The 14150-nt window shown below is 37.4% G+C and overlaps 1 protein-coding gene across 1 annotated transcript in view; it reads right to left on the bottom strand.

The window, feature by feature from the left end:
• The window catches only part of LOC124859569 (bcl-2-like protein 11), a 40799-nt gene that overhangs the window by 22538 nt on the left and 4111 nt on the right, over window positions 1-14150 (bottom strand). Inside the window, exon 3 of the mRNA XM_047352451.1 lies at window positions 5790-5905. Coding sequence (XP_047208407.1) covers window positions 5790-5905 — 116 coding nt within the window. The remainder of the gene's footprint in view (window positions 1-5789; window positions 5906-14150) is intronic.

Below are 14150 nucleotides of genomic sequence, written 5' to 3'. Positions count from 1 at the left end.
CATTGCTTTGTTGCAAAGAAAAAGATGAATAATTGAGATACACTGCTGCTGAAAAAAGTGGAAGAACATCCCATATTCACAGGCCTATCTCATTTGCACAAAGGCCAGATACCAGTCAACATGGTGGGCCTGTTTTATGATGATTAAGGTCATGTGATTGCTGACATTTTTTCAGATCAGCTTCTTTTCAGAGTTTTTACGACCAGGCTACTAAAAGTATGACCTCTTTTGTGACGGCGTTCACACTAGAAATTGTGACCCACCTTGGGACAAGTGATATTTGAAAAAAAAAACATAGAGATTTTACTGTGTTTAAGATGACAGTGACTCATGTTGTCATGGGTTCATAGCCTAAGTTGATTGCTCTGTGATTAGTTAATTTTTGTGGTTTGCCGTTTAAGAGGTCTGCACCTGGAGAAGGTCATGGAACAAAGTTACTGGTTTTTAGACTCCAGATGGGGAAAAATGTAGTTTCCATTTATGAGCAGAGCTTGGTTCATATCTTTAGATCCTATTCTGCTTTGAAAGTGTAGATCCAATAAGAGGTAGATCATGTGGTTCCAGGGAAAGATTTTAGTCAATTTATAGTTTTGAAAAGCTGTATTACCCAGTCTGTGATTAAATGTTATTAAGCTACAACATGTTTGGCATGCGGTGGTTCAGCATGATATGTAACTCTACCTACCAGAAAACAAGGAACGAGTGTCCTTGTTCCGCTCTCTTATCTATGCCTCTTCATTGTTCTATAGCAAGAAGGAGCACACACTCCAGATAACGCTGCAACCATGTTCAAATTAGCTTTGTTACAAAGACACACACGCATATGCACACACACACAAATAAACTTCAGATGTTTTCCATCTTGCTTAATATGCTTGTGACTATGTGTTGACTCACAGGTTTAAGACACACAATCCTCATATTCATCCACCTTTCCCCGGTTTTTGTTGACCACTGGAATCACTGCGATGATGTTAAAAAGCAGCCTGGCCTTCCATGACTCTTATCACATACTGAACCCAGTCCAGTGAATCATTCACATATGGAGCACATTACACTCCTCCTGATGTTAATGTACTAAGTGGTAATTATTTAAAATGTTAAGCTAACGCTATTTGTGCTTTATGCTGTAAAACTTGGTCAAAGGCAAACATGAAGTGGCTTTTATTTAATGGGGGCAAAATGTTGGTGTCTGCCATTTAACTGACTGGAGAATAGAGGAATTTGTGGCAAAAGCATGTAATGCACTGTCTCCAATACAGTGTAATGAGGCACATATCACACCCCACCTCCTACAGTGCTTCACACCAAACCTTTAGAACGCTTTATACCGTGCGAGAGTCCGATCTCTGGAGTGGATTAGGCCGGTTTGAACCCATCCCGGACTCTTACACAGACCAGAGAACCGTACCCTGGCACAGTTACAACTGCCAGTCTCAGCACAGTTTATCTGGACCAGTGTGAAAGCATGCCAGGCCAACGTACCAAAAGCAGGAAGAGAGGATGTAGCATAAGAGCAGCGCATTTAAGAAGAAGAAGAAATAGAGGAAAAACAAAGTAAGAGAGCAAATATAAAGACAGAAGAGTTTGAAAATGTCTCATTGGGCAACTTGGAGTAGTGAAGAGCTACTGCGCACAAGTACGTCTGAAAACCAAAGTAGCAACAGAAACTCTGATTAGGCAGACTTTCTTCTTGAGGCTTTTTTTCTTCTTGATCAACAAAACACTGCATCCTAAACAATCAGTTGCAACTGCATGACTTTGGTCTGGTCTAACAATCTATATGAAAGCAAAATGAGCCAAGCTAAGGTGTGAATTTCTTTCACTTTTACCGATCCTTGTGCCAGACCAGCAGTGTGAATGCGCTTCTAGACTACACCAACAAAAAATCAAGGGATGAACCCAAAGATAAAATAAGGCACTCAGTTTTGCTTATGTTGAATTAATAAAAGAGTAGGTTTCAAATTTCTAATGAGTCTACATGAACGATCAACAAGCAATCATAATTTAAAAAACAAAAACAAGTACTCTTCCAAATAAAAGCACCAATATTTAATAAATTAGAGTAGGTACCAGATACAAACCCACAGGATCCAGATTTTTAATGTAAAGCTCACAGATTCTTTTCAAGATTAAAGTCTTGCTTATTTCAAGGTTTAGTTATTTCAAAAGTAGATTGCAGGGCTTTGATGGTCTTTGAAGGTCAAAACTGATGTATGCTAGACCTAAGCCAGCAAAACAGCATCATGGAGCTGGACAGAACACACCAGGTGGGAGGAAACCATCAAAATGACTTTTGTTTTTTCTAGTTTTAATTTCTCTAGTTTCATATTTTTTTCTTGTTCTTGAAAATGACAAGTTCTTATAAACAAATACATTTTTTGTGAAAAACAAAATATTTCTCATGTTTACGATTGACATGCGACTGGAAAGAACATCAAGTGAGGTACAGACGTCACTACTGATTAGACTTGACTTCAACAAAAATAATTATAATTATTTATTTTCTCAAAAGTACCAACCCAAACAATAACCCACTTAAATAAAAAAGTTACATATATCACATGCAAAATTTGTTTGCACACAAATTGCTATAAACACAAAGCTAAAAGAGCATCCTTTGGTCCTTTTGAAAAAAGCTGCTTACTTTTCTGTTTCTTGGGCAGTTTAATGTCTCTCTGGCATAACTGAACACTCTCAGGAGGGCTAGATGTAATTTACAGCTAATAGATCATTTATCTAACATTGTAAATTTTGACTATAGAAATATGAGTTCTGCTGGTGTAATGAGAGGGTACAGAGATGCAACTTAAAAGGAATAAAGTATTCTCAACACAAACAATCTAACCCCTTATCATAATCCCAAAAAATATTATTAAATACTTGAAATTTTATTTCTTATCAATTCTAATAATACATTGTTTTATTATTATAAACTCAAGGAGATAAACATGAGGATTAGAAATTTTTTGGGGTTTTATTAGGATTTTATAAGAAGTATATGTGGGACCAAGAAAAAAATCCAAAGGGTTAACTCTCCACCTGCTGCTCAATACAACTAAAGGCACTAAACAAAGTGCAAGCACATTTCTGCTGAATCAAACTGCTGAGAAACAGACTGGACGCTTTCTAGCTGTTAAGCTTTTGATACTAAGGGAGCTTTTTAAGCTCTTTGCAGGGGTACAAAACCCCTGCCATGCATTTTCTTAACTTTCATTTTTCAACTCACTTCTCTGATGAGATTAAAGTGAATTTAAATGAGCACACTCTTCTCTACCCTTTCATCTCTGCATTCTCCAGCTTGCTAGTCTGCCCTTTGACAGTAAGTAAATCTGTGATGATGTAACATGCAGAAGCGTTGCCAAGGAATGAGAAGCCAAGAGGAAATCGAGTCTTATTGCGGCTATTCAAATTTACAACAGGGTCTATTCAGTGGTTATATGCTCCTTGTGATAATGTAATCATGTCTGTAGGGAAATAACTGTCAGGCTAATGCGCCTGTAATTTCATGTCATAATCAGAGGCAGGATCTAAATGACTTAGCAATCTTTGGATTAAATGCAGAACAGATTTAAAACATATAGGGCTAAATATAAGGCAAAGGTGTGTCAGGCACACTGCTGGTACAAGGTGACAAACAATGCAACATAGCAGAGCTGGTACTTAAGTCAAGATGCTTTTAGCATCTGTAAACACTTTGCTTCATGTGCATCCCTGCCAGCCAGAAGATAAGAAGCTGGACTGCAAATAAGTTGGGATTTGAAAATGTGAGCAGCCAATGAACTTATCTCAGTTTCACAACAAAAACACACAATTTGTACCACTATGTTTAGCTTGTTTCTTTCCAACTGTTGGAAACTTGAAGAAACAGCGTCCTGTCCCTTTTTATCTCAGCATACTTGTGTGTGTAATGTAATTTCTGTTGAGTTAGGATTTAATGCACCTTCGTGTCTAATGCATGGTGTATTTTCTGATCAAAAGTCTGTGTTTTCTTTACCCTCAGCTACCTGGAAACTACCAGCTGGTCACAGTCTTCATAAATGTTCATGCCATAGGTTCATAAGTTATTTAAGTTCAAGTTAAGTGTCAAGTTGCAGTTGACTGAAATAAAGCATGCCATCTAGTTTTCCTATATCACTGCACTCCTGTATAGGAATTGAAATCCCGTAGGTTTGTGTTTAGGACTAATTCAACGCATGGGGATTTAACAATTATCTTTTAATCTTTAAGCATTTATTAAAACATGAAAACAGTTATTATGAGCTGCTTTGAATTATTTTTCAAAGAATGAAAAAAGCATGGTTTGAATTTCTGAATGAATCAAACAAATAATGGGTTTTTTTCTGTGTTTTGAATGACATACTTAATATCTGCTAATCTCTGTTCATGTTGTACGTATTGACTCTATGCTTCACTATACAGGACTTTTTGAGTTTCTTCTCAGTTCGAGTAAACATGTTCCAAAGTACCCTATAAATTACAACATTAGGGAGGTATAGTATATTGAGTAAGATGAGGGTCTGTCGCTTACATACTGGTTTGATTTTCACATTAGCATAGATCCTGTTTTCAAAAAGCTTGTATGCAAGTTCCAGACCAAAAGTCTAGTGTGAAGTTTTTGTTTTTATTTTTCCACTTAAGTTGCCTGTTGATGCAAAATCTACACCCACCAGGGATTTTTTTTGGAAGCACTCTGCCAACATCTAGTGGTCAATGCGAAAATATCTCCTTATTTTTGCCGCTGTTCTTACTATTTTTAGCTCTGAAACAAGCAAATTAGAGTCTCTTTCACCTATTCATAATAATACAGCAATATCACAAATAAAAAAGGTTGAAATTCATTCATACTGCATCAAATGCCTGCCTTTCAGTTTGCATGACTCAGATTTTTTTGGACCCCCTTCAGGCAGGCAGTTTTACTGGGTCTATGGAGATATAGATAAGACTTAACCAGGGCCGTGTATCCATGTAATTCATGCCTAAATGAGATCTACGTGTAGCCTCAAGGAAAAATCTGGTCTATTGCTCAATGGGTAATCTCTGGTCAGGCCATGTTTTTCATTCTGAGAGCAGTCCTTAGTTTTTTTTATATATATATTTAAATGATTACTTATATGATGAATAAATAATAAATAAATAATGAGAAATAAATGAATTCATACTATCATAACCTAATTACATTGCTAAAAAGCAGATAGAAGTCCCTGGGACTGTGCAGCCATGTGATTTTCCAGCAGCTAGCACAGTGACAATGAAAAAGTATTGCTTGTTCAAAAACATATATTGTAGCTGAACTTCAAAACTCTTGCTGATTAACAGCAGCATCAGTAAAGTAATCTACATAGTTGAGACTGGATTTTTTTTCCTGATGTAGATAATGTTGCTAATTAGCATCATAACTAACTATAGGTGCACTGCTCAAATTAACAATCTCTAATTACCTTCTCATCTCATTGACAGCAAAAACACAAAAAACTATGTGGAAAATTGCTTAGTTATTCATTTTTCCCAATTATGCCTAATGTGTCTAGTTTAAATCATGCCTAACTTTATTTTCCTGTTGATTGCATGAGCTATATTCAAATTAACAAACCTTACTTAATTTGTTTTTGCTTGGCAGTTTTTGCTGCCAAGTAAAAACAAATATTTCATTTTTTTATCTAATAGTGAATAAATTCAGGAAGTGAAGGTTTAAGTTCGCCAGAACTCAAACAGTTATCTAAATTTACAGTAATGTTGCTCTAACTTTTACATTCAAAACAGTTTGATATGTGACCACTGACCCTTACCATCAGGTGGTTGTTGTAGTCATCTCCAATAGCCCGGAGCTGACGACCAAAGGTTTCTGACTGCATGTCCCGTGCTGCGTTTCCCTGCCACGCGCTATAGGGGTTGAGAGAGTGCCCTGCAAAAGAAAGTACATTGTACTTTTGTCAATATATTCGGAAAGGCGTGTAGTATATAAGGGAGGTAGTGAGTCAGAACACTCAGTGCCATAATTTCTGCAGTGATTAGGTGATAGATGAGAGTTCCCTTGTTAAATTTAAGATTTGTTCATTTATGATTCATTTAAGTAAAGCATAAAAAAAACATTTTATCACACAAGATCTGTGGTTGGGGGTTTAGACTTGAAACCCAGTCAACCTGAGTACTCACACATTTTAAATGACTCCTAACATTAAAGGAAACCACAGAGGAACTAAGCTCAGAGGAATGATTTTACAAAGCTTGGTATGATGCTCAACGATTTTTTTCATTTGACTTATGATTTATGTCAGCACTGGGCCGCCGTGAAATAGGCAATTTTTCACCACACAGGATCAACAACATCAGCAGTCCAAAGAACCTCAGAGATTTATTTGTTAATTTTAGGTCTTTAAACTGAGCTAGAGGGACACCATGGTATGTTAATTTTTTCTTTATTGTTGTTGAGTGACTTGCATGTCCAGTTCAGAAAAACACACTACTGGATCACCTATTACCATCAACATACAGTACTAGGGAAATTAGATACACAGAAAAACAGGAAGAATGCTAATTTTTTACATTTATAGTTTGCACTGCCTTGCAAAAGTATTCATACTCCTAAAGCTTATTCCTGTTTTGTCATGTTACAACCATAAATGTATGTTATTGGGATTTTACCAAATACATGACTTCTGAAGGCAATTGTTGGCACTAGATTTTATTTATGGGTATTAACAAAACAAAAAAAAAAGGGGGGGGGTGAATACAAATCTCTTTTTAATAAAATACATTGAAGTCTGTATATGTAATCTGTCAAAATTTAAAAATGTGCAATGTAGGTTGCAGGTAATAGATAATTTTACAGGATTTAGTTACAAAATAATGTATAGAACTGACACTACCGACTGACCAAGTGAGTGCATGTTTGTGTCTCTCTATGCATGTGTTTTTGTGGTTTATCTGTTATATTTTCAGTCTGAACTACAGTATGACTGTGAAAGGGCCTGACCTCTTACTGATCTCCGCTTATGACTCATTTGCGCTGTTATGAAACCCTGACTTAATATTACTATCATCCTTCAATATTGAAGCAACTGATTCAGCAATCAATCAATTGGGCTGCTGACTGCACTGCTGAAGCGTGGCTACAATTATTTTAATTGGGAGATTTTGGGAACTTTTTAGGAAATTTGCCAAGGCTCAGAATGTTTCTCTTCTGAAATCTAACATTTTTTAAATTTGGTATAAAAAAACTATATGCATCACATACAGAGAAAAGTTTTAATTCTTTAAGTCAGTATTTGTAGCATGAGAACACATACAAATCAGAACCATACAAAGCAGAAGAGTTAAGCAAAGCAAAAGTATCTATTACATATTTAACGCAATAGATGAAAGGCTTTCTGAAGTATCAGCAAAAAAAAGTATTGAGTTCAGCCTTGCAATAAATTAATCAGATGTTTCTATGCATAGGAGGACTGATCCATAGTGTGCATATGCCACATGAAAATTGTTTGACAGTTTTTGACAAGAACCCAAAAGAGGCTTTGGTCCTTTAATTGATGTTCATGATCATTGTTTGGGTCATTGGTCAGTAGCCCCAGCAGTAGACAGATTTTTCATAACCGCTGGTCTTAATTGTAAGCAAGCAAACTATGAGAATAACATTTTAAATAAACGAAAGCAAATAAGCCCAGAAATATCATTAGCTCTGTAACACTCTGGAAAGACATGTTGATTTTGACATGGCTTGCTACTTAAGTCAGAGATTCTTATTATTTAGGGAGAACCAATATTAAACACCTAGTAAAAAAAAAGACTAAGTTGTCATAAGTTCAGCTCACTGAATGATTCGAGCCACTTTGGGGTACATAACCATATTCTGGTGCTGTTGCTGTTAAATAAAGCTGGAAAACAATTTGCTAAGATGTTTACAATAATTTTGAGGAAAAATAGAATAATGAGTTCTCAGTGGGATGTTTTACAAAACTTACAAAACCTTGAAAAGATAATAGCAACTCGTTCTGTCAGGTATCTGGAGCCTTACCAATCTCAAATCTTTGCTATAAGAACGTGCTTGGAGCCACGTCATCACATCAGTAAAATCATCTCGTCCAGATAATGTTTAATATATTCTGACAAGTCTCTTGCATTTTTCATGTTTGTAATGTACTGCAACACAGATGGGCAGTTTTATTGCACTAGTGACCTTTACTTGACAGCAGAAAGACAGGAAAGTGGGGGAGGAAGGGGAAGACATGCGGTGAATGGCCTGCACTGGGAGTTGAACCCAGGACAGCTGCCTTAAAGACCTAATGTCTCATCTCATGGTGTACACGTTCTACACTGGGCCATGTGAGACCAGAGCTAAGAGACAGTTTAACTACACAAAACATATTAACTATCCCTATATACCAACTAACAGATGCCCTGCTTTAATTTATTGACGCTGATTTAAAGAACATCAGGTGTTTGTGAATGCATTACAATCCCAACCAGCTGATCTCAGATCACTGCAAACTAAACAGGAATTAAACACAGCTTTTCCAGCAGGATGTGTATGACTCTACCTGGCAATATTAAATGACCAGCAGTGTTTAGGAACTGAGTTGGAAACAGTGCATTGATCTAATTAAATTGGGGGACAGATGATATTAAAATGAACTTCAACCTGTTATTCCTATGCTAAATTTATATTTTATTAATGCTGAAACTTGGTGTTTTACTGTCTTTTTGTCTTGAATTAAGCACATCAAAGACAAAAGTGATTTTCAGTTAGTTTTCAACACTGTGCTCACAACAATCTTATTTGTTGCTGTCTGCATGAGCAAGGGAGCATTTTTTTCCCACTGGACCAGGCAAGAGGTGTTGCTGAGATAGAACCACCGATTATGGACTTGGTTGTGTGGATTTGGAGTCAGTGGTGGTTTTTGCACAAATGCCACCCTGGGCCAGATGTTCCTTTAGCACCCGCCACGCTGCCTATGGTCCCTAACCTGCACACACACATAACACACCCCTACAACCACAAAAAAAAAACACTAAGTAAACTTAAGAGAACTAAACAATGAATCTGTTTGATGTTAGTCTTGTTCTTTATAAAAAATAATTTCATAGATGATTTATAAAAAAAATTGTGCTTGCAATGTTTATCTAAGGTATCGAAGGTGCAGGGTTTGAATACTGGCCTGGGGTCTTTCTGCATGGAGTTTGCATATTCATGCATGGGTTTTCTCAAGGTCTGCTGGCTTCCTCCCACAGTCCAAAACAAAGTTAGGTCAATTGATTACCCTTAGGTACAAGTGTGTGTGTGCTTGGTTGTGTGTCCTGTGTTTTTCTTTGTTGCCCTGTGATGGACTGGCAACCTGTCCAGCGTGGACTCAATGAACCATTTTGTCCATATCCAACACCAGGAATGTTTGGAATGTACATAAAAATATTCCTATTTTAAAAAATGTTAAAATATTGGATTATTTTGCCATTTTCTTCTCCAAGGAACCAACTGGCCAAAAGTTTGTTTACACCTTTGTTGTAAATGAAGTCTGTTGTAAAGGAAGTCTAAATTCAAGAGTGACCCAGACTGATTATCACAACTGATTAATTCAATTCAATTCAGTTTTATTTATATAGCGCCAATTCACAACACATGTTGTCTCAAGGCACTTCACAACAGTCAGGTTCATACATTCCAATTAATCCTAACCATTGAACAATGCAGTCAGATTCAGTTATTTATTCAAATTGGATAAAAAGTTTTTCTATCTAAGGAAACCCAGCAGATTGCATCCAATCAGCGACTTGCAGCATTCACTCCTCCTGGATGAGCATGTAGAGACAGTGGACAGTCACTGGTGTTGACTTTGCAGCAATCCCTCATACTGAGCATGCATGTAGCAACAGTGGAGAGGAAAAACTCCCTTTTAACAGGAAGAAACCTCCAGCAGAACCAGGCTCAGTGTGAGCAGCCATCTGCCACGACCGACTGGGGGTTTGAGAGAACAGAGCAGAGACACAAAGAGAACAAAGAAGCACTGATCCGGGAGTCCTTTCTATGGGAAGGAAAAGTAAATGTTAATGGATGTAGCTCCTTTAGTCGTTTCACCTAGAAAGAAAGAACAGATAAACTCTGAGCCAGTTTTCAAGGTTAGAGTCTGAAAGAGAGCACATATAATTAGTTACAGTTAAACTCAGTCAATCGCCATGTCTAGGAGAGAGAAAGGGTTAAACACTAAAAGACAGGGCTATGTGGATCATCGGTAGAGGGTGAGCATTAAGTTGTTGCCAGCAGAAGCTCGGACAATTCCCCTCTCCAGAAAGGTGTCACAGGTAGACACAGAGTCAGGCCAGGTGTAGCTTCTAGGAAGAGAAAAGAGAGAACAAGGTTAAAACCTGAAATAACAGCAAATAATGCAAAATTGGAGAGTAGTGTGAGAATGTAGCGAAGAGGGTGAAAGTGGTCGTTATGTCCTCCAGCAGCCTAAGCCTATAGCAGCATAACTACACAGATAGTTTCAGTTCAGATTATTTAGTTAAACGGCGCTTATTTACAACAATGTCGTCTCAAGGAACCCCACAAAGGGTCCCATTGATGGTCATTGTTATACTAAAAACCACAAGGATTGGGATACCTCCCTCTGTCAGACTGATTATAACCATTGGAAAAGAGAAGGGGTCATACAGGTAGCAGAAATGGAGCGTGTGTTTGCACCTCAACCATAACTGAGCTGGTTTAGGCTAAACCTGACTCCCCTTACTCCAACCAACAGGGAGGGAGGAAGGATCCCTCCCTGATAACCTAAGCCACTCTAACTATAAGCTTTTATCAAAAAGGAAAGTTTTAAGCCTAGCCTTAAAGATTACAGATTACTCCGTCTGTGGTTGGTCAGTCAGCTTTTTGCAGTTAAACACATTGGTGGCGTGTTTAAGGTTGATTTATCAGTGCACAGAAAAATGTATCTCAATGCAATCTGTGCTGGTATCTTTTTTAGTTTTAATACAAATGTATTAATGTCAAGTAAAAAAATAAAACTCTCCACCTGGCTTCACTTTGAATCTCCAAACAGCTGACTACTCTGTTTGCTTCCTGTTGCAGCACGAGGAAGTGCTGCGAGACTGAACGCAGACAACAAGAAGATAAAATGTTCCTCCCTACGTTACTTTTTGGCATCCAACACACAAACAAGGAAACATTCTTGATAGCTGAGGCCTTTATTGTGCTGACAACAATAAAGACATGTTGTACCACTGTGTGTGTGTGTGCGTGTGTGTGTATGTGTGTGTTTATCAGTTAAATCTTGTCATGGACAAAGCAGACTGCCTTAAGTGCAAAAGGTTTCCATCTGCGTCTGACAAAAGAGCTGCAGGCCTATTTTGACTGCGTAACATGCATACTTAATGAGTGACCTGCGCACACATGCGAGCTGGTTTCTTTTGATGGCTATCTGCCTGGCTGCAGCAGAAGAAAAATAAAAGAGACACAAGACTATCAGTTAAGCTACTCACTTCTATTATACTCTCATATAGACAATGCAACAGGCTGAAGTTTTATGTTAGCCTGAGGAGATCACTGTTTTAATTTTAAAACAACAGTATCTAGAATAAAGCAAGGAGATGTGTTTTCCTGTAATTCAGTCTGAGCTGATCAAAGCTATAATATTTGAATTCAACTGTAACCATTCATGCACAACATGCAGCAATATGTTTGCTTCTGCAGCATTTAGGAAATCTGAGATAACATAGTGGATGTAACCATAAACATTTTGAGGGTCTTTAATCCATGGCTTTTTACTAATATTCGCTGTTTTTCACCATATTCTATCCTCAAGGCTCTGTTTCGTAACCAACTTACCAATCAACAAGACAGCAACTTTAGCCGATAGCGCAATAGTTAAAAGGTCTTCTTTTGTAGATGGTGCTTACGTAAACAAGCCCACTGGAGCACTATTTTAGATCTTTGTTGCTGGAGGTGACAGCCTTGCGTGCTTTGCTCTGTTTTTCAGTTGAACAAAACAGCAAATACACAAACAGGATCACAGCTATGAGAACTCCTGGAACCCCATGAAAGCGCTTTAGCGGCTGCTAAAAAAACATTAAAAAGAATCTGCAGCTGTTTATATGTCGTGATTATTTAGATGGCTACAAAGATTTAACCTAGAAAATCCATAGGTTTTTTACATCATATCCTGCCTGAGAAGACAGCCTCAAAGCTTTTCTTATTGAAGGCATTGCGGCATTCCAAATATAGTTTCTTTCAGGTCATACCTTCAATGTGTGATCTAGACTAATTTAGGTACAATGGATTCAGACTTTCTATGCATAAACTATATCTGGTGACCTTTTTGGTTTGATGCAGCAAAAAAATCGTTTAGAAGGTAAAGAGGCGGTAAGGGGGTCAAGTTATCAAGATGTTACAGCAACTCATTTCATTGCCTAAACATCAGATGTTGGGCAGAAGCAAGTTTTTCAATGAAAGCTTGTTGTTGAAGTGGAAATAATATTTTTTTCCCAGGGGTTGGATAGACTACTCATTATCTGGGGTCTACATTTGCTATGAACCCAAAGCTGAATGAATGCTGCGTTATAGCACCCCTTTGGTTTTGCCATCCCAACTGCATGTCTTGGAAGTACAGCCTTGAGATCTCGACAGATCCACTTGTATGATGTGAATGACAACGTGATCTGTAAAGGGGGAGTTTAAGGCTGCCTGTGTATGGTAATAATATGATCTAAAATGGGCTAATGTCTACTGTAAAGCCTGCAATATAGTAAGGGATGTCTGCAATACTTTAACAAATGAAATGTCCAGAAAGAAAATCTGACCAAATGCTCGTGTACTGATGACACTTTTGAACAGTAATGATTTGTCACAATATCCAAAAGCATGAGCTAGCCTTCAAAGAAAGCTCTATTTGGTTGTATTGATTCAAAAGATCTTTTTTTTTTAAAGACAATCACAACGATCATGAGTTTAAATCAGGGTTTAAAGGTGAATGGACAGCCAAAGGTTTAACTTTTCAGCTCTGCTCTGTCTTTAAGCGGACTGGCAGCACCCACATTACAATGGACCCAGCCTAAAAAAATTTAGGCTCCATGTTAAAGCCATGGCCAATCTGTCCTGAACAACATAAGTCTAAATCCTGTAAAAATCCTCTGTTCATATGGCCTGAATGTCCATGACAGTTACTCTAAGTTTAATTAGAGAATAAATACTTTTTATCATATTATGTTTGTTTTGCATCATTCTCTTACCACATCTCTTACATGATAAAAACTATAATGTTTGCAATGCTTTAACTAACAAAATGTCCAGAAAAAAACCCTGACCAAATACTCGTGCACTGATGACACTTTTGAACAATAATGATTTATCACAATATACAAAAGCATGAGGTCAGTTACCCTTCAAAGAAAGGTAAACTTTTTTTTTCAAATAGCTATTAGAATCTTGACTGTCTTAGTGTGTAAATCTTAACATAATATATGTCATATAATATTAAAAAAAACTAATCACCCAGATCCATTCTGTTGCCCAACATCCGACTGTGTGGTGTAGGTGCTTATTTACAGAGTAGGAAGTGACATCTGACCACAAATGGTGATACAATACCAGTTTTGTCCTAAGAGATGTTCTGTTGACAATGCTTACCAGTTTTTCAGCCTCACGGAATGATTACATCATGAACTAATCTCAAGGAAATCAGACATCACGCTGTCCTTACACTGTACCTGACCTTGTAACCAGCAGGTTAAAGTCAGCAGGATGTCTTGTCAGACTAATTAATACACAAGTTGTCTCACAATCTGACTAAGGTTGGGAAGAATTTTATACATAAAAGAATTAGGTAAACAAAGAAAAAGGGGTAAGGATTGGCCTTAATGACCAACACTTTCTAAAACATGTCAGCTTATAGATCCTTTGCTCCTTTCTTCAAGCAGCTGTTATGCCACTCATTAGACTCAGTTATTGATTTTAAAAAGAAAACTTAAAAAGACAAGGATCCTTGTAGAAATTCTAATCAGATGCTACTCTTCCTTTAGTGAGGGAAATTACAAGAAATCATTGCTGAATCATCAGTTGGACTGTGGGCAGACTATACAAAAGAGGAGGATTGTTTCTCATTTTGGACTGACTGATGAGTTACCTTCACCAAATGTATTGTGTGGAAAAAAGCCCCCTCTTTCCT

The sequence above is a fragment of the Girardinichthys multiradiatus genome, chromosome 22 (genome assembly GCF_021462225.1).
Source record: "Girardinichthys multiradiatus isolate DD_20200921_A chromosome 22, DD_fGirMul_XY1, whole genome shotgun sequence".
NCBI classification, from domain to species: Eukaryota; Metazoa; Chordata; class Actinopteri; order Cyprinodontiformes; family Goodeidae; genus Girardinichthys; species Girardinichthys multiradiatus.
The sequence above is the reverse complement of the archived record's forward strand: the minus strand, read 5'-3'. Positions and strand labels throughout refer to the sequence as shown.